The sequence below is a fragment of the Colius striatus genome, chromosome 17 (assembly GCF_028858725.1).
Source record: "Colius striatus isolate bColStr4 chromosome 17, bColStr4.1.hap1, whole genome shotgun sequence".
In the NCBI taxonomy this organism is placed as follows: Eukaryota; Metazoa; Chordata; class Aves; order Coliiformes; family Coliidae; genus Colius; species Colius striatus.
Window position 1 is genome coordinate 15,861,992 of NC_084775.1, and position 27,641 is coordinate 15,889,632.

A 27,641-nucleotide genomic window follows, 5' to 3' on the forward strand; every position below is an offset into this window, starting at 1 on the left:
TAAGTACACAGTAACTCTAAATAAGGAAACATTGCCTAGTGCCCTGAACTGAAAGCACGTTCCTCTGCAGCTCAGAGGGCTTTGCAGACAACCTAGGCAGTGAGCTGTGACAAGAGGTACCCGGGGTACAGTTGCACTCGGTGATCTCAGAGGTCTTTTCCAACCTAAATGGTTCCGTGTTTTTTCTGTGTAAAGTAAAAAGGCAGCAGGTAGCAGCTCAGGGGATTGCAAAGACAGTACTGCCAGGAGGGGAAGCTGGTAGCTGTGCTCAAATGTTGATAACACTCATCAGCAAGCTGTAGAGGTCATGCTTTAAATTACTTGGAAAGGAACTATAAAGATCCTGATGTAATTTACTGTGCTATAAAACCTATTAGAGGCAACATTAACCAGTAATTCTAATTCAGAATGCAGAAGAGGATACTTTTGGTCAATAAATGTAGGTTAATCCATTTCAAACAAACCAAAAGGTGAATAGTATCTAGCTCTGTACTCTGCATGAAGAAACAAGCTCTGGTCCGTGCAGAGGGGTACTGCAGTGCTTGATGCAAACATCCCAGAAGAGTCTCAGCGGCTGGGAACTGGAACAGGCTCAATGTACCTGCAGGGGAGTGAGGTGTACGCTGCTCCTCTGGGTGCCCTGGAGCTGCTCAGTCATCAGCGGTTGCTGAGCCTTGGCAATAAGGGATGGACAGTCCATGGTGTTACCTCAGTGGTCTTGTGTCTCCTCTGTTACAAGTTACTGTAGCAATGATACTTCATTTTCTCTGAATTGCTCTATTTTTACTTCCCTTGCAGGTTTTTTGCTTTTTAAAGACTACTGCATGAATGAGATCGATGAAGCTGTCCCTCAGCTCAAGTTTTATGAAGAGGTAAGCGGCTGTTGGTGGAGCTTTGGGGCAGCAGGGCTGAGGAGGGCTGGCTTTGCCCCCAGTCCTGGGGCAGGGGATGCCTGGCGGGAAGGGGAAGCCATCGCTGCTTTGGCAGAGGCTGCTCCGGAGCTGCCGTGAGGCTCGTTGCTCCATTCATTCCGTGTTGCATCTGTGACACTCTAAATATAAAGCTGTAGTTAATCCTCTCATAGGTGCTGGTTTCAGTTGAAACACGCACACGTGCTCGCACAGGCAGCCTGTGTGGCGCAGGATTCATTCGAGAGGCTGCCTCAGATAACCTTTTGTCTGGATTACTCTTAAGCTGGTGATGTACATTTTTTCTTGCCTAGTGGGCTAACAACACAAAATCAGCCGAGCTGGTTATCAGTTTGGAGATAAATCTTTAGCAATATACAGTTCCCCCTCTCAAATTAGATGCTGGCTGTCAATAAAGAAGAATCTTTTTCTATCTTTTCCATCTTGTTGTGTGCTGGAGTTATCACTGTCATAAGTAATCAAAAAGGCATGTTGTAGCAGATTGTTTAGCAAGATATTTTTAGCTGCCTCTTTATCTCTGAAACGATTTGAAATTGTATTTTTAGGTTATTAGCAAAGTGTTGCCTAAAAAGAATTCAAATGCTTTGTCATGTACTCTTCAAAAAATCCCATTAAAGGTATTTAAAGAGAGGTTCATCGTGTTTTCTTCTGTGACACACCGGATTCAGAAGCTTCTCTTTTTTAATATATTTGATTACTTACTGCATTCATTACATGTAGAATAATTTGAGTACGTTGCTACATTAAAAATCACTTGATGCAGAAGGACTCTGTACTCCAGGGATTTCGTATTGCTGCAGCTGAAGTCACGATGAGGCGTTTAACTGCGTGAGTGATTCATCCAGAGCGGTTTCAGGGGGGAAAAAGAAAGAAAAAGGGGGAAAAAAAGGGAAAAAGAGCTTCTAGGTGCTTGAAAACTAATGCATCCTGATTTCAACTTCTGAAAAGGTACTTTGTCAGACACTGTTCCTGGGGTGAGGACAAGTTTCCCAGGGAAGCACTGGAATAGATCATGACACAGCCTGTTATCTCTGGCTCAGGAGCCACAGGGAGCAGACTGTGGGGACAGGTTATGTTTATAAACAGTGACAGCCTTAGCTCTGCCTAGCACTGTATTTTATTGGCATGGTACAGTAATAATCTATTTAATAAACACATACAACTACCTTGTGCACATGTCTGTGAAACGTGACCCTGGGAGAGACGTCGCATGACGGTGCAAGGCCTCAGGCTGCAGTTTGGGAGAACCTTCTCCTGCTGGGCTGCCCAGGAAAAGCTCACTCAGGGGGACTTTGTCACCTCCTGTCCTTTTCTCCAAACCTTTGCCAAACAAAGGCACTTGGGTTAAAAAGCCTACTGTAAGAGCAGGTGGGAGAGACACCGAGCCGGTGCCAGCGTGGCCAGGGAGGACTGTTGCAGAGAGCCCTGTGCTTTGGGCGTGGAGGTTTGAGGGTGTAAAACCACCAATATTGAAGGGCAGGAGGCTGTAAGGCAGTATGGGGTGCATCAGGCTTTCTCCTGTACTTCTGATTATTTTGTGCCGTTGCATTAATTAGAAAATGTTTATTTGCCAGAGATGTTTTGAGTCGTTGTAATTATAAATCGGTACCGAGGGAGATGTAGTCGCAGATGGCAAATGGTGGGGGAACTGTTACCTTATCGTAGTCAGCAAACAGGAGGCCCACAGGACTATAAAAACATATTGAGTTTAATTACAGTGTTCCATCTTCAAAGATAGGTTGGGCCCAGTTTGTCACGTGGAGACCTGCTCAAGAGCTGTGGAGTACAGCTCATCCTGTAAAAGGAGCAGCCTCTGAATGGAGGGGAAAAAAGAGATGTCTTGTGAAACAGAGCCAAACCACGTTTCTAAAGAACCTTTCAGAAGTCTTCAGCCACGTGCTGCCTGTTAGCCCTGCCTGGTGCTGCTCTGGCTAGGAGGCTGTGGCTGCCAGGAACAGTGCAGATGTGCTTTTTGTCCCTTATCGGTGCGTCCTGCCTCTGAAGGAGATGCTCTGGTACATTATTTGTTCAGGGTTTGTTCTGCAGGCTGAAAGTACAGCCTGCCCTGATATGGCTTCTTCCTTCTCATACAGGCACAATGATATCCACCTGCTTTGGTTTGCTGGAGTCGGTGCAAGGGTCCAGAGCAAATCGCACAGGTTCATTTGGACCCTGGGATCTCACAGGCTGATGCTGAGAAGGGCCAGCAATGAGAGCTCAGGCTTTTCCCTAAGGGCCTTGTATGGTTTTGTTGCATTCAGCCAGTCCTGAAAGAACTTGCCCTGAATTCTCCCCAAGCACTTGGTGAGGGTTGTTTGTTTCTGGAGCTGGTTATCAGGTTTTGTGCTGTAAATAACCATGGGGGCTTGCTGCTGCTTCAGCTGTACCACCCTGACCTCCGATATCACACCTGGACAAGACTGATCTCTGTTGTGAAACTGTCTTTGTGGCCACCTGTAGGATTGAATTCAACATGTAGCTGAGCAGTGTGAACGTTTCTAAACGTGCTTTGCATTCTTGCTCGGAGATGTGTGCTGGGGTGCTGTGATTGCCCTGGAGCAGGACGCTCAGTGCTGGCGCTAGGTGAGGCGTGTGCTGCCTGTGCAGCCTTCCAGCTCTTCTGCTCACCCTAGGAGCTTGCAAAAGGGCATGAGTTGGTCTGCTGTGGGTAGACCTGAGGGTCAAGTGAAATAGTCTGAGAAAGGTGTCAATGCTCTTGAGTGAGGAGCGAGGTCAGCGCTCTCTGGGAGCTGAGCAGAGGGAAAGAGAGCCTTCAGGAACACTGCTGTCCATGTTTGCTCATCTGACTCCCTCTGCATGATCCAGTCCCCTCATGCAGACAGCTTCTGACTTCTCCTGCAAGGATTCACTCTCTGGCAAATAGGAGATGGAGGAAAACGTGATGCTTCCACTTAGTTCTTTCCAAATTTTAGAAGACAAAGCTGTGTGGTAATGTCAAGCAAATCCGTTCCCTTGCATAACAAAATGTAAGGCAGGAGGGAGATCTGAGGTCAGCTGTAGCTGTGATATTACTGCAGATGTTTTTTCTTTAAGTCTTAATTAAGAAAATAACAAAGTGAAATAAAACTTCAGCCTGTCTTGTGTCTTCTTATGGCTCCTTTTCTCTTGTGTGGCAGATAAAAGACTACGAGAAGCTGGACTCCGAGGATGAGCGTCTGAGCCGGAGTCGGCAGATTTATGACACGTACATAATGAAGGAGCTGCTGTCCTGCTCACATGTGTGTATCCTCCCCATTTCACGCTGCTCTTTGCCTTGCCTGAGTAGCTTAACAGCAGTGATAATTCAAAACAACTGCTATTTCGTTCAGAGAACGATTAAGGCTGTTGCTGAGGGAAGGGTTACCACAAGTCCTTGTAGCGCTGTGGGTTCCCATTTGGAGGAAATCCTTGATTTATCTGTTTTATATATTTCTGTAAACTGAATCTTTTTTTTTAAATATGATAAAATGAGTGCAGTTTGTGTGTGTGTCCTGGGACACACAGACATACACTAGCTGCCCCCCGCCCCAGCAAGAACCCCGTGAGCTGCTGAGGGCTCTGCAGGGCAGTTTGAGGTTTGAACTTCGATGTCTCTGGAAGCTCAGTGTAAAGTCTGAGATCTTGTTTAATACTGATCATACCAAAAATTGCTGGGTTTTTAAATGTATTATGTGGTCATAAAGCAGTCTCTCCTACCACACCAGAGACAGTGTGCCTTTAGCCTCAGTATGGTCAGTTAAAGGTGTGGGGCCGTGTGGTGGTGGATGCAGCTTTGTTGAAGTCGGTGTAGGAATGTTTTTTTCTAGCTGAAGTTTTGACCCAGTGACCTGTATTGAGCAGTTCATTTGCTCTGATTGTAAAGAAGCATTAGCAGCATGTTTTGCCTGAGTGGCATGGCTCTTTGGAGGAGGGGTTGAAGCGGTTTTTTGATCAGCATGCATCGGCTGAGCAGAGGTACAAAGTCTGTATCTGCTTCAGCCTCTGGAGCTGACCCTGTGGGGGGGGTTTCATGAATTTGTGAAAGGAGCATCATCCAGCCCCCATCATCTCCACCTTCCTCCTCCTCATCTTCCCCTTTCCTACCTTCCCACTTCATTGTTTAACTGTGTGTCACAATAACACGCTTGGGGGGAGCTGGATTGCCTTCATTCTGAGGCACCTGTGTTTTCCCTGTGTTGAGGAGCAGGAGAGTGCTGTGGAACTGAAATGGAGCTGCCAACGTTTCCAACTGTTTGAAATCTTTCTTTTTCTTTTTCAAAAGCCCTTCTCAAAACAAGCTGTAGATCACGTACAAACACATTTAGCCAAGAGACAAGTGCCAGCCAGCCTTTTTCAGGTGAGGTTAAGACAGTCTGAATGTTCACCTTTTCTTCACTTATTTGACAGTAAGTGGCTTTGTGCGTGTTATTTTAGGAGACAGGATAAATGGTGCTGGAGCATGCTCTTTGCTGTAATAGTGATCCTGGAATGCTTTCCTAAGCCAAATAAAAGTTACAGATTTCTTGTCTGAAATACTTTAAGCACATTTACAAAAGCAAACTGTACCTTGGTGTATGGAGAGAACATTTTCACATTTATGTAGTTTTAAGCCATAAAATGATTTAGTGTAAGTCACTTTCCAGCAGGATAAGCTGAACTGCACAGTGCAAGGATTGCCTTAAGGTTTGAGTAATGTTAAATCTTTGAAAGCAGTTTTGAAGGTATATTAATTCTTAACTGATGATGGTGTGGAATGAAGCATTTGTACCATCTCACACGTTTTTCTGGCTCTCCACAAGAAGAGATCCAGTCAAAAGTTACCAAACAGGAGACTCTGCACCATTAAAATGGTGGTGCTTTTTCAAACCTTCTCAAATTCTGAGTTGTTGAAGGAAGTGTGGGGTTTGCATATCCACCACCTGGCTGTGAAAATAGATGCTATCCTGGCTCGTATGTGAAATGACACGTCTTTTGTGTTGTTATTTACTTAATACCGAGGGAATGGGAAGTGGAATATTCCATGTGCTGTTACAGCTCTAATCCACGTTGATACAAGCAGTGCAGATCTGTGCTAACAGTTACAGCCAGGTGAATTAAACCAGTGTGGTTTTGCAGCTACTGAGCCTCGTCAGTCATGGGAGTGTTTGTGAGCTTAAATGTCTTTGTTGTAAGTCCTTATGTATTTTAATGTGTTGCAAAAATGTGACGATTGCCCCTGCCTGATTTTTTTTCCCTACTGCTCAGTGAACTGTTTTGAATGTTGCCATTAGGTGAAGTGACAAATTGATAACTGCATTGCTTGAGTTACATCTCAGCGCTAATTGAGTTGGGACTGAGGTGGCTGCGTGCCTTTACACGCAGAGGCTTTGCACGAGTTCCATGCAGGCCCTCCAAAGCAAACATGTAAGGTTTTCTAGCTCATGAAGCTATTTTTTTGTTTGAATCAGGGCACCTGCTCAGATTCCAAAAGCGAAATGCTTCACTGAGCCTTACCTCAAGCAAACCACAGTAAATGCTGTGGTTGCACAGGACCAGTGTGATTCCTGTGTAAGGGGTACTGTTGCACCATCAGCTCGTTGTATGCTTAAAGACTAACTGTGTTTTTTAACTCTTTTTAGCCATATATAGAAGAAATTTGTGATAGTCTCCGAGGAAAGATATTTCAAAAGTTTATGGAAAGGTATGAACACAACAGTCTCTGCAGTTCCTACCCAATGTGGCAAAAAGCCAGGTCACTTCAGTATTGATGTAAAATAAGGGCTTGAAAACATGTTGTGAACATCATTAGTTAGCAGTGCGTTATCAGCAGGCTTCTGCAAGTGACTGGCAGTTGTATGGCATTAATGTGAGGACCCATAACTGAAGAAATTGTAAGGATGAGAGATTTTACCGTTGCTCCATGTAGCAGGTTGCAGTTTGATTATCAAGGTTTAAAGCACAGAGCTCTGTTCTTGTGAGTGACACAGTCATTCTGGCTTGTGCCTGGGCACCTCACAATGAAGCAGAAAAGGTCTAGTAACAAATCCAAGGCATAGACCCAGTTCAGCTGAGCAGCCCTCTTAACTGGAGTGGAGCTGCTCTCAGAGCAGAGTCTGTGCAGCGTGGCTATGAGCAGCGACGGCCAAACACTGTGTGAAATGGCACGGTGGTGGTCTGCTCTCAAACTGAGGTAGCTGTAAAAATGCCTCCATAGAGCCATCATTTCTGAACTCTGAAAATAAATACTTAATTATTTATGTAGAAATGAGAAACTGTTTTTTTGGCAACAGCTCACAGCATTATTGAAGTTTTTCCTATTTTGAGATAAAATGAGTTTAAAATGTTCCTTGGGGTATATGGAGGCTCATTAACATAAATTGAGCTGCTGCTTCTGTTTTCTTACAATTGTCTTTCTCTTTATGTAACTTAAATGCTTGTGAGTTGCAAACTCAGTCTTTTTAAGGAATAAAAAGCATCAGAAGGAGGTGTGAGGACTTGCAATTAGAAGGATGAGGTTACCTGGTATCTTTCTCTTATCAGGATGTAAAATATTAAGTGTGCCCTGCCTGGTGGTGGTTGTTCTTGGTGGGAGTGAGCTTGCAGTTGTTTGAAAGGAAGGCTGCAATTTACTAAATATCACAACAAGCCCTAGTGCAAACTGTGTTTGAGAAATGAGCCTGGATGTTCCCTGCAGTACTTTACCCAGCAGTCTCAGACCTTTTCCCCTTTTTTCCTACAGTGACAAGTTTACTAGATTCTGTCAATGGAAAAACGTAGAACTAAATATTCATGTAAGTACTTACAGGTTTATTTATGTTGTCAAAGGGTGATACAGAAAAGGGAATGGTCAGTTTGGAATGCTGCTTCCGAAGAGGCCTCAGGAAGGAGTATGGTGGATCTTGCTGATCTGCTTTTCTATTCTTAGACTCACAGTCCTCACCATTCCCTTCTGGACGACCCTTCTGCCTGTCTGGAGTGAACAGCTTTTTCATTTTCACAACAGACCAAAGAAACTGAGCTGCCAGCAGATTTGCTGCTCTTGATCATCCCCAGACACCCTCTGTGCCCTTTTCCCCACTACAGTTCTCCCCTTGGCCCTGCTGTCCCTTACCTTGGCCCCTGCCTCTGTCCCTCAGTGCTGCTGGGCCCAGCTCTGTCTGCAGGAGCAGCCCTCCTCTCTGCAGAGAGCCATGTGAATGGGACTGTTAGTCTTTGGCAGCAACACTGCCATTCGTCTTGTTTGTACTTCAGACTCTAGTGCTTGCAAGTGCACTGAAAACTAAACAGTAAGGGGCTCCTTTTCCAAAACAATAAATGCTGTGTGAGTTACAGCGGTTCAGTGTCCTGACACACTCATAGATAACTGAGATGCTTTAACAGTAAGTGTTTTAGTGCTGAAAAGTAAAGTCTGGTTTTGTTTTGCTTCTTTTCTTACATTTGCAGCTGACCATGAATGATTTTAGTGTACATAGAATAATAGGAAGAGGAGGATTTGGGGAAGTGTACGGCTGCAGAAAAGCAGACACTGGAAAAATGTGAGTATATACAGACACTTTGTTTTAGAGGCAATTGTAAACTCTGAACTAGTAAGGAAATCCTTCCAGCCATGTCTTACAAAATCACTGGAAAGCAGTGTCACATCAGTGTATAGTTCTTGGTAATTAAATTTCATCCCAAGAGGTTCTGGCTTCTGGATCATCTTTCAGCTTAGTTTGATATTGTATCCTGTTCCGTGCCATGCAGTGGGGCTGCAGTCTAGCAGAGTTCTTAAGCACATCCTTCATTTAAATGGTCTTGTCAAAATTAATGGAGACTGCACATGTGTTTAAAATTAAGTATGTGCTTAAATGATTTCCTGGCTCAGAGCCTGAGAGCACAGCACGACGTTCTGCTGGAAGCCCCGTGGCTGTGGGAGGTGGGGCTCTGCTCAAGGTCTCTGCCTGCGACGAAGCGTCTCGTAGCTGGTGCTGACACAGGGCTGGCCATGGCACAGGGATGTGACCTCAGTGATGCTCAGCCTGCAGCGTGGTGCCTGGGCAGAGATTCTGAAGATGATGTTCGTGTTGCTGCAGGTGTTTCTGCCCTGATGAGCATGTTTCCCTGCAGTGATCCTTGCTTTTGTTTGGAGGAACAGAATGCCAGTGTTGAGCTCTCAGGGGTTACTCCAGGACCAGCCTTCTGGGGGGGGGTTTCTCACTTTCTGCTCTTACATTCACACACTTCCCTCCATCACTGGATTCCAATTCCTAGGCTTAGCTCTCCCCTTGTGTTCTATTTTGAACATCTGGGCACTGATTTAACAAATTGTTCTCAGTATCTTTCCATTGATTTATTTAGTTAGTGAGTTAGTTACACCCCACCCTACCTTTTTCATCTTGCTTCTCTCCTCACAATTTTACTCCAGGAACCATCCTTAAACATCTCTCTTCTGAACAAGCATGGCATGTTTGAAGTGCCAAGTCTCTGTGGTTACAGCTGGCTTCGCTGGCAGTTGTGTGTGCTTGGCACCCTGGATGATAATAAACTTCTGAGCTATTAACAAGTGGAAGACATGCTAATATTGCTGTGATGTTTTATCTTCCCAGTATTTATATTACTTCTATTACTAACAATACTGCCTTTATTCTTGCTTCAGTGGTTTTTTTTGTCCATGTACAAGTCATTAATTTGTCCATGTACAAAAACAAACATTTTGTTTAGCTGGAGCCATACTAAGCAGGAGCCCACCCTGAAGAGAGGGTTCTCAGATCCCCACTGATTCCCACGTCTGAGCTTTGCTCAGGCAGGAGGTGAACAAACCTTGGGAGTAGCAAGTGAAGCAAAGGAGAGCTTTTATCAGATACCAGTAGAGGAAAGGGAAGTGCAATGTGGGAAAAACAGCCATTTTCAAATTGGAAGCAAGCCTGTAGATTAGGTGCAGTTTCTGGGTAGAGGTTTGGTTTAGTTCTTTCTTAATCCAAACCTGTTTACCCATCCCTAATCCAGATCCCGTCCACTCTAGATGGCTGCCTCTGCTGCACTTACTGCCTGCAAGGAGCTTGGGAAGCCACCCCTCTAAGGTAAATGCCATCGGTGTTTCACTAACCCACCAAGACACACCTGAGGCTTCTTTCACATCACCTCCTTCAAGGACACTAAATAGGAGGGAGAAGTCCCATGCAGGAAGCAGCCCAAAGGACGGGGATAGCAGTGCTTTTTTGAGCACACAGCTCATTAGAAGAGTGAGATCCTGGCTTTTGATCAGCCTGAAATGGCCCCAGCCATTCACTTCGATCAGTGATGTCAAAGCACAAAACAGAGGGTAGCGTGGGAAATGCTATTTATAGTCATTGTCTGCAGACTCCTCAGCACCAGCACGTGCTGTGAATATGTCCCTTGTTTTGGAAACTTGAAATTCCAGTAAGTTCACGCTCACTCTTCCCCCACTGACAACACATGCATGGCGAGGGGTGACGTGGCTGGTTTAGGGAGTGCAAAGGGAAGGTGATCCGAGGCCCTGTTTGTGCAGAGAGCTGTCCCAGTGTAGGCAGTTGATGAGCACTGCTGATGCAGTGCTGCAACGTGGTGTTCTCCTGAGCAGATTTTAAAGCCAGGGGTCCAGAACTCCCATGGCTGCCCGTGTCTGGAAATCTTCCGTGGAGGAAGACACGTGTCCTTCTCGGTTGTTTGCTAATTGTAGCCTCGCCTCGTGCCTGGAAAAAACATCCAGCCTATGCTATATCCTACTCTTGTCTGGTGGTTGTTAGGGTAACACTCTTTTTTGAGCAAAATTGTATTAATTTGTGTAATGCAGATGGCAGAAGATGCAAACAGCTTTCCTGGGTGTGTCTGACCTTTGAGGAGAAAGAAAGCTTCAAAAAAAGCCCTGAACAAAGCCCTAGCATATGTTCAAGATGTTGCTTCCCTGGTAGGGTTGAAACTGTGAGAATTAGATGGAAACTTCATAGAATCTCTGTTATTTAACTCAAGCTGCAGATCCTTGCTTGCAGATACTGAAAAGTGACATCTGATATGTAATTCCTGCCTCACTCTGGTAGTTTGGACACAGGATTGTGTGTTAAAGCCTCTGAGGAGGCTTCTGCTGGAAATGTTTTAATTCTGTGAGGTTTTGTTTAGCCGTGTAATGATGTTTTTAGCCCCTTCTGCAGAGCTTGCTTGCAGGATGCTGTACACACGCTTGGCACAGCTGCTACTGAACAACACTGACTATAGGAGGATGTTTTTTCTGGTGCTTTTTCTGAACAGTTGATATTTTCAGGTATGCAATGAAATGTTTAGATAAGAAGAGAATCAAGATGAAGCAAGGAGAAACATTAGCCTTAAATGAAAGAATTATGCTGTCTCTTGTCAGCACAGGAGTAAGTATCTTTCATTTGTTATTCTTCTTTTGTTTGTTTTGCATGTAATATAAAATGTGTTACATGTCATACATAGTCCATCACTTTGGTTGCATGGTATACAGAAGGTGGCCTTCCCCTGGAACCTTTGCCCTGATTCTGGCTGTGTGTCTGAAATAAGAATGGGAAGCCAAGCTTGCTTTTCAGTTTGGGTGTTTTCAAAACCAAACGTGTCAGCTAAAGAGGCTTGAGGAGGTTCCTGTTTCTTAGGGAGCTTATTCTCTGTTACTCCTCCCTTTCCTTTCTCTCTCCCTCTCCCCATTTTTTAAATATTCCTTTTTTGGGTGTTTATATTGGAGACTTTTCCAGGACATATTGTCTGCCTGGTAAAAAATTGCCTTTTCTGCTGTGGTTAAGTGGTGCTTCTGTGGAATGTAAGGTGCTAGTTCAGGGAGAAGCTTTGGTTACCTGTTTGTCCTCTCTTTCCTGTGATACTAGCTTGTGTGCTTTTCCCTTGTTGGTTTGGATGTACTTTGAGTGCCTATTGAGGTGCACCAAGCAAGTCTGCCCATCACAGCTCTATTTAGGACTATCACTGATGTGCATACAAAGCAATCTGGCTGCTATTGGTTTCAGCAGACCATGTCTGGTTAGCTGCAGAGGGAAGGTTTGGTGATGACCGCAGTAAGCTGTGCTCAGACAACTTCTGAGCTGGCTTAGAGGTGCCAGAGCCTTCTTGGTACACTGTCCTTGTTAAACAAAACTTGAAACTGGCTCAGATCACCATGGTTACGTGTGATGCTGGTAAAAAGGTCCATTTTCCTCCTGATTGTTGTGGGGTATGGATGAAACATTCTGTTTGCAGCTCAGTGTAAACACATCCCCCTTTCCCAGTGCAGTTAAAGCTTGAGAAGGAGTTGGGTGTGATTTGGTTCTTGGCAGGACAGGAGGGTCGCTGCTTTGGCTACGAGATGGCAGAGTGCAAATACTCTGCTGTGCTCTGAGATCCATGACTTGGAGAGATTAGGTAAATTGTGGCTTTGGTTCTGCATCACCCAAGTGATTTATTTATTTAAAATGTCACTTGTGATGCTCTTTCAAGTTCAGACACTGCATCCTTCCTGTCTTCTGTTCAGAGAACCCATCAGTCTGCTTGGACTTCAAGGTGGGCTGTCTCCCACCTGCAGGTGGGCTGGGACTTTGTCCTCCATTGCTTGTAGGCTCAGCAGCAGCAGAACTGCCCATGCTGTGGTGGCCCTTGTCCTCTGCAAACTTCACAAATGGAGACATGCTTTTCTTCAGGGCTTCCATGTAAATACAGAACTGTGATAACTGAACAAGGCCCCTTTGTCAATGAGTGAAAGCATGGTGAGTCGGAGAAGCCTTGGTACTGCTCAGCCTCCTCATAGGCATGTGAGGTGCTCCCTTGTGCAGACTGACAGGAAGAGACCTGACTGCACTTTTGTCCCTGGAAGATGAGCTTTTGAACTTTTCTTGCTATCCATCAGATCATTTTCCTCTGCTGTTAGAAACATCCTAATAAGGCAAATCCTCCAGCAGAAGCTACGGAAGCCATGCGTCAGGGTGTCAGCACAAGGATGAACTTCTTTCTCCTTGCAAAGCTGCAAAGGAAGGGCAAGGTGTTTCTTCTTGGGCTTTTCACTGGAAACTCCCCCTGCCTCCGCCTTTGAGAGAAGTGAAAAGTCAGGGAATTACCTCACCACAGACTTACATTCACATTTGGCTTGAGCACAAAGATGGACAAAGGATTGGAGAGTGTTTCTTTGTTCTTTTACCTGTGAAATGAAGAATTGGGATTTATTGGTTAGACTTGTTCATCAAGTCAACTATTTTTGCCAAAGATAAGCTGTGGCTTGTCCAGGAGCATCAGGAGTCTTGAGAGTCAGTGGGGTGAAGTTCTGTAGCAGAGATGAGACAAGAAGTTGAGGCAAATTAGTACTAATTGTTTTATTAACTATAATTTGTGGTCTTCTTGCTCCAGTGCTGAACGTAAATTTTCATGTCTTAACCATGCAAAACCAAAATGGTTCACGAGGCTGCTAATGGTGGAGCTTGTTTTCTTCTATGACAGCTCATAGCTTGTCATCTAGCAACAGAGGAGCAAGACACACCGTTTGGGTTTTTTCCACTCAGCATTATCAGCTCATTTGAAACAGAGTTTGAAAAGAGGGATTGTGTGCAGAATGCTGCCTGTTTAGGTTAGGTCTGCCTGCTGGTGCAGGACGTGCTGGAGGGTTTGAATGTGCAGGTTTGGAAATGACAGAGTAGGATAATTTCATTGCTGAGTGTAAGCTGTGAGGTTTGAGTGGCACGTGCCTTCCCCAACGACAGGCTTGTGCGCTGCCCGGGGCAGAATGCAACTGGGAAGTTCATCACGGTACAATTAGTCATTTAACTGGGAATACAGCTGTCTCTGCAAAACACATAATAACAGCTGTGCAGATTACACATATGTTTGTGTAATCGTTGTTGCTAATCCACCTAAAGCTTTGGCATTCACAGCTGCTTGAGTAGGGAGCTCCCAAACTGGAGCACGTCGTGGCCGCCTTCTGAGAACAGCTTCTCGTGGTAGTGTCCTCAGTTGGTACAGCTCAGAAGGAGGACAGACACCTCCCCACAGCACAGGGAACTGCTGCTACAAACCCTGGGCTCTGCCTTGCTCGGACTCCCCGTGGGTTCCTTTGCTTTGCCACGGTTGGTGTGACATGGACAAACTGTCGAGGAGTCGTTACGGTTGGAAAAGACCTTTGAGATCACTGAGTCCAACCACGAGTCGCTGAGCTTTGGGTTTCTACTCCTCCAAGGTACAGGCTCTGTCTTCCTCTCCCATGGAGATGTTCAGGCTGGAGGCTGGAAGTGCTTTTTGAAAGTATTAGAGGGTTGCAGAGTAGAGAACATCTTTTACCTTCCATTAAAAGAAAAGTCTTTTCTGTAGTAGGCAACATTTGCCCCACGTTCAAAGCCTGAACCACCCAGGCAACTGAGCCCTTGGCTGCTGGTGAGCTGTGTGAAAGCCATCTGCCTGAAGGTGCTGCCTGGGGAAGGAGATGGGTGTTAATAGACCCTGTCCTGGCAGGGAGAAGGTTCAGCAGCCTGTGGCAAGGCCTGGGGCTCCACTCTGCTGTCTCCTCAAGCTCTCTCATCCTGAGGAATACCAAGCAGTTGAGCTGTTCTGTTCAGCTCTCTTTGAGATAAACTGACCAAATGCTGGGTTCAAGATTCCCTCAAAGGATGATAAATCTAAGGACCAGCAGAAGTGGACAGGGTGAATAATAAAACATCTGATATCAATAATCACATATTTTTTCTCTGAGAGAACAGGTTTTCTCATGTACTGAGGTCTGTGGGAGGCCTGACTGTGCTCAAAGAAATGGAATCTAATCCCAAATCCTGTCACTTGAAGGGGTATCAGTTGGAATGGCAGATAGCAGCTCGGTGTGTCAGGCATGGCCTTGCACACCTCTCTCAGTGGGACCTGTCAGGACAGAGCTGCTCTTTATCTCACGTGCCACACGGATGCTGTACACTGTGACCACGGGTTTTACCTGTTTGCCCTCATTTCTGCAGTTGAGCTCTAAAGGCAGGGGCTGGGATAGAGCAAAGGGGCACAGTCTAATTTCTCCCTCTGAAGTAATTGCTGGTGTGCTGCTGTGTTTAAAATATTCCATTCCTGCATTTTTAATAGTTATTCTGTTTTTTTTCCCTTCCACATGATTTATTATCAGAAATTTGTCTTCTGCAGTTGTTTGGACTGAATCCAGCACTGTTTGGATGTAAGGAACTGTTTCCAAACTATTCCTGATTCACACGTTGTTGTCATGCTCTTGCTTCTTCCTTCCAGAGCAGAAGCTTCACTGCAACAGTGGGACTCCCTGGGGAAACCCACTTCATTGCTCATGTTTCAACTTAAAAAATACTGGAAGATACTCTTGCAGAGGTTCTTGAGTCAGGAAAATATCCCAGTACTACAGTTTCTTCTCTCAGTTAAGCAGGGAGAGGGTAGTGATTGAAGTAGGAAGCCTGACACAGAGATGAATTATGCATCACGTTTACACTTGCAGATTTCTGCTCTTTTAAAAAGTGAGGCCCGTAAAAATAGAGGCACACTGTGTTCTGCTATGGAAATGCTGCTTTTTCTGTGTGTGGTGTTCAGATTCCAACAGTTAATCCTCCTGGAGAAGGAGGTTGCTTTAAGGTTTGGGAAGCTGCTTGGACACACCTCTGAGTCACCCAAGTGGTTTGGAAAATCAGTAATTCCACTAGAGCCTTTGTTCTGAAGTTAAGGGATGGCTGCAGAGGTCTGTGGTTACAGGCCAGGCAGTGTGTAGGGAGAGGTGGCATCTTCTGTTGGATGCCATAGTCTCCTTACCTGTAGTCTCTTTGTTTCTAGGCCCATTTGGGTTTCAGGCTTTCTCAGGTGTTTTGACCATATGCCTACGTCCCACAGAGTCTGCAGTTGGCATTTGCACAGTAAACACTCAAATACAGTTATGGAAGGATCAGTCCAAGTGGTGTGGAAGTCACTGGGGATCACAGTCAAGCATGTCAGGCTTTGCAGTTCAGCACAAGGGCGTTTTGTGGAAGGATGAAGTGACTTGCAGTGTCTGGAGGACAGTGTTGTCGTGCCCTCCCTTTCCTGCCCAAGCTGGGTCCTGTTGCCCCTGCTCTGCCCAAGGCCACTGTGTTGTGCTGCTTCTAAATTGGGAAGGAAGCGAGTTCCTGTGTTAAGAGTTTCCCAGAGCTTTCACTATCAATACTGTAATAGTTAACACATTGTTTTAAGTCGCCTTAGGTCACGTTTGTGCTTCCTGTGTGGTGTCCTGGCTCCTCAGCCCTTCAGCTTAGCCCATCTTCCTGTCAGCCCCCACACGCTGGGGTCACACCTATCTGTTACTATTTATTGTAGACTAACTGGCCAAGCCCTGCTTTCAAATGGCTTTGGAGAAGGGGTCAACAAGGTAATAGCCACTCCTTGTTAATGAGCCACTTGCATGCAATACACACCTGATGGAGAGGAAGATCTCCCACCTTTCTGCCATGGTGTGTTTCAAAGTGTGTTCATTACAGACCTCTGGACAGACCAAGGGCAGGACAGAGGTGTTTTCCCAGCTGTGTCTTTTTATGGTTGCTTGTCTTAAACATCTGAGTGAGTTAAGGTTGAAGTGCATCAAGAGGTGGGAATGTAACCCATGCAGTCCACCCCTGCATGCTGCTCTGCAGTGACATTCTTAAACCTGCACCCAGTGTACTTGTTTTCTGGGGTTTGCATAATTGCTGCTCTTGCTTCCCGTGCACTGCATGTGTGTCAGGGCCCTGACTTCCTTCCTAGTGTATTTATGTTCCTTTTAAGCATCTGTTGCAAACGCTGCTGGAGAGCTGAAGGGCGGCAGCGGGTGGCAGAGCTCCTCGCTGTCACCTCGGTGCAGCTCTGCAGAGGGAACTCAGTGACGTGGACAGGGTGTTACCAGTGTAGCTGCATTTTGTGTCTAGGTGAGGATAAAACATTCTTTCCTTTGGGATTCTGTACGTGATGTGACTGAGATTCTCAGTGTTCTGACAGCTGAGCCTTCACCTTGCAGCTGTGAGCAGCAGTGCACATCCTTTACACTTCATGGGAACAGCTTTGTCTCTTTTCTGAGCTGGCCTAAAGCTTGTTAGCTTTGATGTGTCCTTCATGCAAGTGTGGTGCAAGCTCAGGTAAATATGTTGAGATATTTCTGGCTGATGCAGTTGTAAGCCTGTAGAAGGTGGGGATGTCACCTGCAGTTTTTAAGCCCTTGGCTCCTCATAGCTTTAAAAAGTTTTGTATCAAAATAGAGTAACAAAATCTGAGGTTTGTGAACTGTAAATGCACATCAGAGGATGTAGGCTAGTACACAAATTGGTGTAGAAAATTATGAGTATTGGCAAATATCATTGGAAAAATGTCACAAGTATTTTTAGCTCCTCTGTGTGGTACTTTGCTTATTGCCTGAGATGAACTCTGCCTCTTTCCTTCTAGGACTGTCCTTTTATAGTGTGTATGACCTATGCCTTCCACACCCCTGACAAACTCTGTTTCATTCTGGACCTGATGAATGGTAAGCACAGCCCATGCAGGTGATGGTAATGTTGCAGGCATATTGGCAAGAGGACTTGCTGGGATTGAAAGGGGAATGAGAAAAAGAATCTGAAATATGAAGCGGTGGCCTGCAAACAGGAGGGGTAAAATGATCTAAACCAGGGAATGCATAGTACTGACTGGGAAATGTGTTACCTCACCTAACCTTACCACATTTCAATAAACATATCCAAGGGCCCACTAGCCTGGAAGCTTAAGGAAATAATGGAGAAAGGTGTGAGGAGAGCAGGGACACAGCTTTCAGAATAACAATGAAAGGGCTGTAGCTATACAGAGCTCCACAAAGAAAATTGATGAGGGAAGCATTGCTCAAAGGAAGGAAATTAGACCTAGAAACCTTAGCATGACTCTTGTGAGAACAGAAGAGAGAGAAGATACTGCAGTGCCCTCATTTGCTGAGGATGCTCAGCATTTGTGGGACTTAGATTTGAACTCTGCCTTTGGTCCTGCACCAAGCACCTAAAGATGCTGGACACACCTGCACGTACCCTCTGGCAAAGCTGGAAGTGTAATTCAGAAGTAGGGCTCATGCCCTGCCAGGAATAGAGACTGGCTCTGGAGTTTTGCAAGTGAGGGTTCTCATTCAAATGTGAGCTGTAGGTCCAATCCAAGTAGCTGGCTGAATTTTGTTTTAGAAATCTGTAGCCTGATCAGAACCAGTGTCCTGGGAATATTCAGTATTTGGTGTGTTGGTGTGGATTCACTCACACAGGGACAGTGTTCTGTGTCTGCTCTTTGATAGGAGAGTGTGAAAACATCCCCAGCATGAGTATTTGAATATTTTAGCCCAAATGACCTTTCAAGGTCACCCTCAACCTGGGCTGTTCAATATGATGACTTACTCCTCTGGAAACCCATGTTATGTGGCTGCATTTCGTTTGCTATGGGGATCCTTCATGTCGAGACTCAGTTGCTGGGTTAGTCAGTGCAAATGTATAAGAAGTAAATGTGGTTTTTAAATGGAGTTTCAAAATTATCAAATGTATTTATTAGCTTTCTCAGCTACTTTGTCACCAGATGTACTTGCAGGGTAGGTCTGAGTCTGTCTGTGCTCCACAGGTTATGGGCATGTACAAGTGCTGTGCTGTTCCCCCCGTCATGTACTCAGCCTGTGAGGCAACGTTTGACTCTTCTTCTAATTGCATTGCAATTCTTCTGGTTTTAGGAGGAGATTTGCACTACCACCTCTCCCAGCACGGAGTGTTTTCTGAAAAAGAAATGAGGTTTTATGCTACTGAAATCATCCTGGGGTTAGAACACATGCACAATCGCTTCGTGGTGTACAGAGACCTGAAGGTAACCACTGACTGCATTCACACAGCTGCTGGGTTGTTAGGTAGCAGCAAATCATCCAGACACACCAAGAAGAAATTAAATGGGGTAACTCACCTGAAACCTTTTATTGGGAAGAACACAGATTATTTCTTTACCTTCCACTCTATGATTTTCCTATCAACTTTTCAGAGTGGTTCTAATCTGTGCTGTTGTCCAGTTTAGCTGCCTGGGAGATGCTCCTGTGGAGTCAGAGTAAATCCCATGCACTGTTGCTCTCCTCAGTGTTAGTGGTGCTGTTAGTGTAGAGAGTAGGCTGTATTTCTGAGAGCCCTGAAAGAGGAGTCTGCATGATCTGGGTTGGGAAAGAGGAGTGTGTGTGGTGGGAGACTAATGGGAAGACAGTTGCTCAGGAGTGTTTCTCTTATGACTGGGAAGTTGAGCACTGCTCTAAGGTAGGTGCCCATGAGCCAAGTTACAACTAAAGTGAGGGGAAAAGTGTGCATAGAGTGCAGATTGCAGATAAAGGGTGAGAGAGCCACTCACAGACCCTTCTGTGAAAGAACCACAAAAGGACTTGAGGCTGAAATGGATTTTTCCTTCCACATACTTTCTGTTTCAGACCTTGCCTGTGTTTTCTTATTCTTCAGTGTCTTATAAGCCAGGGAGTTGATGGTAGTGCTCTGTTAGAATGTGGATTTTTATCTAGAAAGTGTCTGGTACGTTGATGAAAAATAAAAGGACAGTTCCCAGAGAGTCCTGGTGTGTGAGAATGAGCTCCTGTGTCCTGAGAACTAGTTCAGTAGATTCTGAAGTAATTCTGTCAACTGGAAAATACCAAGAAAGAATTTTTCTGTGTCTGTGGATTTCTAGCCTGCAAATATCTTGTTGGACGAACACGGGCACGTGAGGATATCAGACCTTGGGCTGGCTTGTGACTTTTCCAAAAAGAAGCCCCATGCTAGTGTGTAAGTATCCTGTGTGGAGCTCTGCTGCACATACAGTTACTGCTAAATAAGTCCTTTATGGGTCTTTATAATTCAGCTTTGCCTAAAGGAAAACAATAACACTGGTGTGGCACAGGCTTGCTCTGTAACACAGCTAATCTGGATACTCTAGTGAGGTTTTTCAGTCTCTTTCTGTTTTCCTGCACAGTTGTAGCAGCTGATGTGTAGGCATGGCTGGAAGATGACACATGATTTCGAGATGATTCAGTGTTCAGAGAAGAACCCGACTGAGTTAAAGCACCAGATTGTTTTAATTGTCCTAAATGGATAACTGGATATTCCAAAACTGACTAAAAACCAGGATTTATTGTGTCTTTCTGGGTCTTTGTCGAACTTTCAGCCTCTTGGCATCAGGTCATACCTGGGATCTGAATTTCTTGGGTTGGGTGTGGATTCCACATCTTACCTGGCAAATTTCATCCTTAGGTCCTCATTTGCCCTGATTTAGTCTCAGAATTTATGCAAAAAGGAAGACTTCATCCTGTCATGCCTTAAAAGATTTGCAATTCAGTAGCTGCTGAGGAAGCTCATACGTTCTGCTGACGTCAAGGGTGAAAGCAGCCCGTGCTGACTGCTTGCTGTGGGGACCAGCAATGACTTGTGGAGGAGGTGTCCTGTTGTTAAATCTGGCACTGGGTGTTGCTGGGAGGAGACGTGTGAAACACATCGAGCAAGCACAAAGCCAGCTCTGCTCGCCCTGTTTCTGGGGCCGTGGGTGAGAGCAGGTCTCAGTCTTGCAGGGCCAAGGGCTGGAGCAACCTGGCCTGAAATACCAGGAGCCCTGACCGTGTCCTGGTGTCTGTCTGTCCAAGTGGGCAGGACATCCAACCTTTCACCTCTGGTGTGTGGCTCACTCTTAGGCAGAGGGCTCCCTTCTGACCCCACATTCTGCAAAATCTTGCTGTGGCTGCTTTGGTTTGCCCAATTGCTCCTGTTCAGCTGTTCCTCCGACACAAAGCCTGTGTATGTATGGCCAAAGAAAGCACAAACTCAAATCATGCTTGAAATGAATTCTCTCTAAACCAGGCTGTCTTACTGAGAAACCACCAGGGTTTAGTTAGTTGGGTTTTTTCAGGGATAGTTCTGGTTGTAATCCAGATTTTGTCCCTTTCTGCTCCTCAGGGGTACCCACGGCTACATGGCTCCCGAGGTGCTGCAGAAGGGAACTGCCTACGACAGCAGTGCAGACTGGTTCTCCTTGGGCTGCATGCTTTTCAAACTTCTCCGAGGGTGAGTGAAGTTCCACGTCCCGTGGATGGATTCAGCCTCCCTGGATAGATCAGGTTTTAGAAGGCTGTGTTGTGGTGGCTGCTCAGGGGTTGCTGGTTAGAGGAGACTGTTCTGGTTTTGGGGAGACATAGGTGTGATTGGTAGGATGTTGGGATCACCATCTGTAGTGACTGATCAGTGCATTTAAGAATGAATTAACCCTTCACGTGCCTTTCTATGGAGTAACTCAGTCTGATTTCCCTGAGTGTGGTCGTCCTCAGGGCTGTCTGGTGTGTGGCCTTTAAAGGTATTTAATGGTCACTTTCCTCTGAGTTGGGTTTTGTTGTCCCCCACATGCAATTGCACTGAAAACAGAAGGGGTAAGCCTTCTTGCTAAATGGTGCAGCTCTTGGTAGTCAGTAAGAAAACAAGGTGTACGAGATCATGGATGGTTTAGAGGTAGCTGGCAGCCAGGATATGCTGGGTATGCTCTCTGTAGAGCCTTATCTTTTGTTGTAAAGGCTAAATGTTTTACAACTTGTTTTATTGTTGTGCAAGGCAGGATTGATGAGGTGGAAGGGTGAGGCTAAGAGGATGCTACAGTCTTTCCTGGGGTTGCCACAGCTGAAACAACCTGATATGTCATGGGTTTAGATTAATTAGTGCATTTTCTTCTCTTTTTTCTACAGTCACAGTCCTTTCAGACAGCACAAAACCAAAGACAAGCACGAGATCGACAGGATGACGCTGACCGTGGTGAGGATCCTGCTCACACTTGCTGTTACACTCCTCCTGTTCAGTAAACTCCCATTTCCTTTGAAAAATGGAAGTGTATTGTCTGCTCTCTGAGAAAGGTGTATTTACACATGGAAGAGCTGTTTACCAACACTGTCAAAGGAAAGCTCCTCTCCTGTGTGGGGTAAGCAGGTCCCACTGCCTGTCTAATCAAAAGTCTCTTTGTGTGACTTTGTTTCACAGAACGTGGAGCTGCCAGATTCATTCTCCCCTGAACTGAAGTCGCTGCTGGAAGGGCTCCTGCAACGGGATGTTAGCAAGAGACTTGGATGCCAAGGAAGAAGGTAGGAGTTGTCTTCTCCTTGGAGCACTCCCTTTGAAAATTCCCAGATCTCTGTAAATGAATGAATTCAAGTGAAAATCTGCTTGCTGTTGTGATGAGTTTCATTTTGCAAGGAGAGCATTGAAGAGTGCTGTTACATGGAATTACAATTCAGCTTCCTTTTATTTGGACAAACTTTTGGACAATTTCTGTTACTAAAGACTCCTCCCAGTTGTCTGCAGTCGTGCTTACATGGGATGCTCTTCATACTTCTCATCCCTGTGCTGTTCTGACATTTTTTACCTGCTCTGTTTTTGGCATGAAGTCACATCACTTGACTCAGACATGCTGATAGCTAAAATGCTTATGTTGCATCTCTAATGGTGTGAGTGTGTAACACACAGAAGAGCCCTAGTCCACTGAGCACAGAGAGCTCTCAGTACTTGCTTTGTTCTGGGCTGCCTCCATGTCCAGATGTACCTGTTTCATTTCACAGTTGTAAGGAAAAGTTTGGCTTGGTCCTGCCAAACTTACCTTGCTTACAGCTGTTAACTGAAAGTGTTGTTCTCAACTTGTTTCAAAATCCAGCATGTGTCTGGTGTGAGACTGAGAGAGAAAACTATGGGAGGGGTAATTAACTGTTAAGAAACAGGCAGTGTGTGGTAACAGTTAATTGATATCCCACCTGAGACTGGGGCTCTAATTCCAGTGAGGGGCTTTTCATCATGGAGCTCTCTGTGATAATCACCTAGATTGCTTTTCAGCCTTAGGCCTATCAGGAGAAGTTGTTTATTTTGCCATAAGATGCATGTAAAATGAGATGGTTTGGAGTAAGCTTGGTGCTTAGAAGTAGCGTATGGGATCTGACAACAGATGAGCATTGTTTGTGGTTGAAATGGTGGAGTATCATAGCAAAACAAGAGTGACTGCATGCCAGGCCTGCAGCACTGTTTCTGGTGTTTCCACATGAAAGTCTTCTGTTGTTTACTTAGGAATACCTCATTTTTTTCTTGGGGGGAAAAAAGAGCACTTTAGGAACGTTTTCAAGCGTCAGAAATGTGGCATTTGGAGGCTGTTTCTCAAACGCGTGTGAAAAGCCCCTTCGTCTTGCTGACTTCAGTTACTTGTATTTCACAGTGCACAAGAAGTAAAAGAACATCCTTTCTTCAAAGGCATCGACTGGCAGCAAGTCTATTTACAAAAGGTAAAGGATGAACATAGCAACCTTGGCTTATGTGGTGAAGCAGCAGCAGCAGGAGAATAAACCTAAACAAGCCACAGGCAGAACACTTCAGGGCTCCAGTCCCCAGCACCTGTGCTCGCTTGCACGAATGTGTGGAGGATTGTTGATGAAAACTGATGGATGCTCATTACTTAAAGTCTTCTTGATTGTAGTGCTGAATTATTCCCTTTTCAGGGTTAAATGACTGTGTGGTTTCTTCTGCTTGTCTGTCTGTAAACTGAAGGATTTTCTCCCTGGATTACTGTAGGAGTGTTTGTCAATAGAGTGGAGAAGAACTTTGCACTGAGGTTTAATTGCAAGGGACACACTTTTGCACAGTCATGAGCAGTTTGTGCAAAAAATTAAAAGGCCAGATACACCTACAGGTTTAAGTAATGACCACTAATTTGTCTTTAATTATGCTGCTCTTAATTTCTAGTATCCTCCACCATTGATCCCTCCCCGGGGAGAAGTAAATGCTGCAGATGCTTTTGATATTGGGTCATTTGATGAAGAGGACACCAAAGGCATTAAGGTACACAACATTTCTTGTGTGCTTGTCCTTCCTTTGCCTCAGGGGCTGCTGAATGGCCAAGGAATGGTTTGCAAACTTAATCCATGCCCCTACAGGAGAGGTAGCTGGTGTTGGTTGCCTGGTTTGCTGCTGCTAACCTTGTGTTTTAGTTTTTGGATTGACTGAAACCAACCTTTCTGTTAGAAGTTTTGTGCCATAAAGCAAATATTTCAAATGGTCTGACAGCTTGTGGGAGATCCTCAGGTTTTGAAGGATCCTTCCTGGTTTGTAGTTTTAAACATTGTCCTTTCTTTCTGTCAGTTGGGATGAATTGAGCTAAAGCTGATTGCAGTGTCGTTTCCTCGTGGTCAGAGGCTGAGGTGGAAAACCTTTAATAATGACAAACTGTATGTTACAAGTTAGAAAAGTGATCAAATAAACTTTCAGGTTCTGATTGTCCAAAATATAATGAAACCAATGCAAAGGGGGGGAAAAAAAAGGAAGTTAAAGCTGGCAGCCTGTTTTTGTCTTGCCTGGAGCTGCTGTGACGTACCCTGCACATTCATCCCTCTTCCACGGCCTCGCTGGTGCTTTGAGATGACAGGTGAATCAGTGCTGGTCTTGGGTCTGTCCTCACACACTTCTTCAGTAGCTCAAACTTTATTCTTGTTATTACAGAAGTGAGTCAGGAGAGAAACTAATTGCTCTAAACTTTATAAGCAAAAAAACCCACCCCACAAACCTGTTAAGTACTCAGTGTGCCTGAAAGGGAACTTGTCTGTCAGTGTCACCTGCTGTAATTACACAAGTTGGCAGAGAAAAGACTCTACGTGTTTAAAGAGAAATGCAGAGAGCTCAGGATGCTCTTTATCCCCAAAGCTCCACATCTTCAGTGTCAGTGTTAGTCTGACAAGACCCCAGTCTCCTGCAGTTCTGGAATGCTGTAGTTCAGAGGAACATTTTGCAAGGAGAGTCCGGGTGGTCTCTTTAGTTATTGAGGGGATCAGATATTCTCAGCAAGGCCTGTAGAGCCAGATCACTTCAGTGTGATCTCTGTTCAGGCTGCCTATAAGTTAAATTTGTTCTCAGTCATGAGTCAGTGAGGGGTATCATGTACAGCTGCTTTGCTCTGAGCTTTCGCTGGGGTGTCACAGGCTTTTAGAAGGGACTGAATAATTCGTGCCTCTGAGTCAGCTGCAGTCTGAGCTTCCACTGAGGTGTCAGGAGCCGCCTCTGCCCGTGAGGACACCAGGTTTGAGTGCCTTGCTCTCCTCCATTGCCCCTGCGGATTAGATCTGTCCTGCAGAGTGTCCTGTGACACCAAGAGCACGTGTTCCTTGAGGTTACAAACTCCAGAGCCAACAATGGATGCCTGTGGGCTCTCCCCTCTTCCTTGGAAGCCACAAGGAGTCCCTGTAAGCCACCTGTGCAGAGTTGCAGAGAGATCTTCTGCCTACAGGTCCATTGTCTTTTCCTACTGTGGTATGCCTGTGGACCTCTGTAAAGCAGGGGAATACCTATTCTGGGAGCGTGTGGCCTGGCTGCAGAAGGAGAATTGAGCAGGGCTTTCCTGTCTGCTCCTGCAATGGCCATGTGCTGCAGCAGCAGCTGGAGTGGCTGCATTTGCTGTGAGCAGTGGCCTGCCCTTTGCTGGGATCCACCTTCCCCTGGCACTGTGCAGCACAGGATGTCCCCTTGGTCCTGCTCTTGGAAAGAAAAGTCTCGTTTCTCTACTGATTGACAGAAATTGAAGCAACTGAGGAGTGGCTGTAGAGAGTTAAAGCTGATCCCCAAATGAAAACCTTTCATAATTTCACAGAGAAAACATTGATTGCTCTTTGTACTGCATGAAAGTGCCTCGTGGCTAAACACAGGATACAGCTGTGTCAGGCAACAAACAGTCCTTCCTGAAGATGCAGTAATTTTGGTTTCCTTCAGTGCAATTCAATTTAAGTACTGTGGTTAAGGATTAGAGAAGAAAAGAATCCATCTAAGAGGAAAATTGAGGTCTGGAGCATGCACTGCTGAATTTGGAAGGTTAACTACTAAAGTGAAGCAGTAGAAGCAGGGAAGGCAGCATTGTGTGGAGGCTGTTGGTCATGGCATGTCTGTGCTGAGAGCATTTTTAAGACAATTAGACATTCTGTTAACACTTGTGATGCAACAAAGCCAAGAGTACTGCCTCTTCCTCCTCAGTAACTACTTGCATGTAAAGTCTAGAGAACGTGATGGGACAATGCTGAGTAGCCATGCAAGTTTTGAATGGGCAGCCTGTTGTCTGTATAAATGAGTATCTTTGCTTAAATGAGTAGCTGTGCTTTCCTGTGTTTGCACCTGTTTGTTCTGGTAAGTTTCGAGATCAAGACGTCTTTTCAATAGTCCTGTTGTGGGGGTAAATACTAACTCTTGGGGCTAAGAATAGTAAAAGTTATTAAAATGTTGGGTTTTTCTGTTGTTTTTCTCTTGCAAGTTGCTTGATAGTGACCAGGAGCTATACAAGAACTTCCCTCTGGTAATATCGGAGCGTTGGCAGCAAGAAGTAGCAGAAACTGTTTATGATGCAGTAAATGCAGACACAGATAAAATTGAGGCCAGAAAAAGGGCTAAAAATAAGCAGCTTGGCCACGAAGAAGGTAATCTGTCAAAGACACTTCTCTCCATCTTTTGCTCCTAGGTAGTAATTCATGTGTTTGAAGTTTCACACGGCAGACTCTCGTATTACTGTCATTCACCGGTAATTGCTGGGATTCGTTTAGTCGGTGTCGTGTTTCTTAAGAGGTTTCTTAATGTTTTGAAATGCCAGATGATGACATAATGTTTTGGAAAATCTTTTGTACTCCCTTTTAAAGATGATCACGTAGAGCCCCTCATCGTTCTTGTTTATGGTGTATGCTCAGAAGAGAGTATGTAGGATTTGATTTCCTGACAAAGAAGCCGAGAAGGAAAACAGGGGGCCCTGTACAGCAAACGTCACTTGTTTGCACGAGGCTCCTGCCTCACAGACCCTGAACTTCGAGTAGCAATACACAATTCCTTTAATAAGGCGTTTTGAGAGCTGAGTTGTGTTCTTGGTTGTTGCACTGCAGCCACAGCAGCCTGTGTGGTAAAGGCCTGTGCAGGTGGAAGCACTGCGCTGAGCCTGGGCAGCGCACGTGGCACTGCTGCCTCCCAGGGCCGTGTCCTTTCTCAGCACAGGGTATTGGCAGGATGCTTGCAGGCAGTACCTTGCTTCCCACACTAACCTTTCCTCTTGTTACAGATTATGCACTTGGCAAGGACTGTATTATGCATGGGTACATGCTCAAGTTGGGGAACCCCTTCTTGACTCAGTGGCAACGTCGTTACTTTTACCTCTTCCCAAACCGACTCGAATGGCGAGGAGAAGGAGAGTCACGGGTAAGTGAGGTTACTGCAGAGGGCAGCAGCTTCCAGGGGTGTGAGAGGCCAGGTGGGTTCTGAGGCACATCTGAGAGCTCCTGTTTGAGCATCCCTCCCATGGCAGCAGGCCCCAGGAAATGGCCAGTGGGTTTGAGTCACTTGAGTATCACCATAGTTAATGGGTAGCCACACTGCACTGAGGAAACTAAAGCTGACTTGAGACCCCTGTTTACTCTGTTTTGTTCTGTTTTTGAAGGAGTTTGGTAGTTCATGGTGTTGTTTTTCATTTAGGACCTCTGGACTATTTATACAAAAAAACATAAACTGGTAAGGTCACAAGCACTATAGCATTTTAATTCAAAGAAAATGCTATATACCTTTAGTGTAGTCCAGCTGTGGTCATGTGCTGGGAGGATCATTTGTGTGCTCAGTTAAGTGAGGTTTTGGAGTTTCAGAACACTGCTGTCCTCTTGCAGCCTGTAGGGAAAGCTTTTCTGCAAAGGGTGCTGTGCCTTGGCTTCTCTGTGAGTATATAGTGCTTAAATATTCCCTTTCAGCTCTCTGAAATAGTCAGCAAGGTTGTCCTGGGGGTTTTTAACAGCAATAATACTTGGAA

The 27,641-nt window shown here is 45.3% G+C and overlaps 1 protein-coding gene across 1 annotated transcript in view; it reads left to right on the plus strand.

Annotated features, from left to right (window-relative positions):
* GRK3 (G protein-coupled receptor kinase 3) overlaps positions 1-27,641 on the plus strand; it is a 68,105-nt gene that overhangs the window by 32,674 nt on the left and 7,790 nt on the right. Inside the window, exons 3-19 of the mRNA XM_062009848.1 lie at positions 799-872; positions 4,067-4,168; positions 5,191-5,265; positions 6,527-6,588; positions 7,627-7,678; positions 8,331-8,422; positions 11,146-11,245; positions 17,247-17,325; positions 18,532-18,662; positions 19,512-19,606; positions 20,768-20,875; positions 21,544-21,610; positions 21,833-21,933; positions 23,049-23,115; positions 23,573-23,668; positions 26,118-26,280; positions 26,907-27,043. Of these exons, the coding sequence (XP_061865832.1) occupies positions 799-872; positions 4,067-4,168; positions 5,191-5,265; positions 6,527-6,588; positions 7,627-7,678; positions 8,331-8,422; positions 11,146-11,245; positions 17,247-17,325; positions 18,532-18,662; positions 19,512-19,606; positions 20,768-20,875; positions 21,544-21,610; positions 21,833-21,933; positions 23,049-23,115; positions 23,573-23,668; positions 26,118-26,280; positions 26,907-27,043 (1,601 nt within the window). The remainder of the gene's footprint in view (positions 1-798; positions 873-4,066; positions 4,169-5,190; positions 5,266-6,526; positions 6,589-7,626; positions 7,679-8,330; positions 8,423-11,145; positions 11,246-17,246; positions 17,326-18,531; positions 18,663-19,511; positions 19,607-20,767; positions 20,876-21,543; positions 21,611-21,832; positions 21,934-23,048; positions 23,116-23,572; positions 23,669-26,117; positions 26,281-26,906; positions 27,044-27,641) is intronic.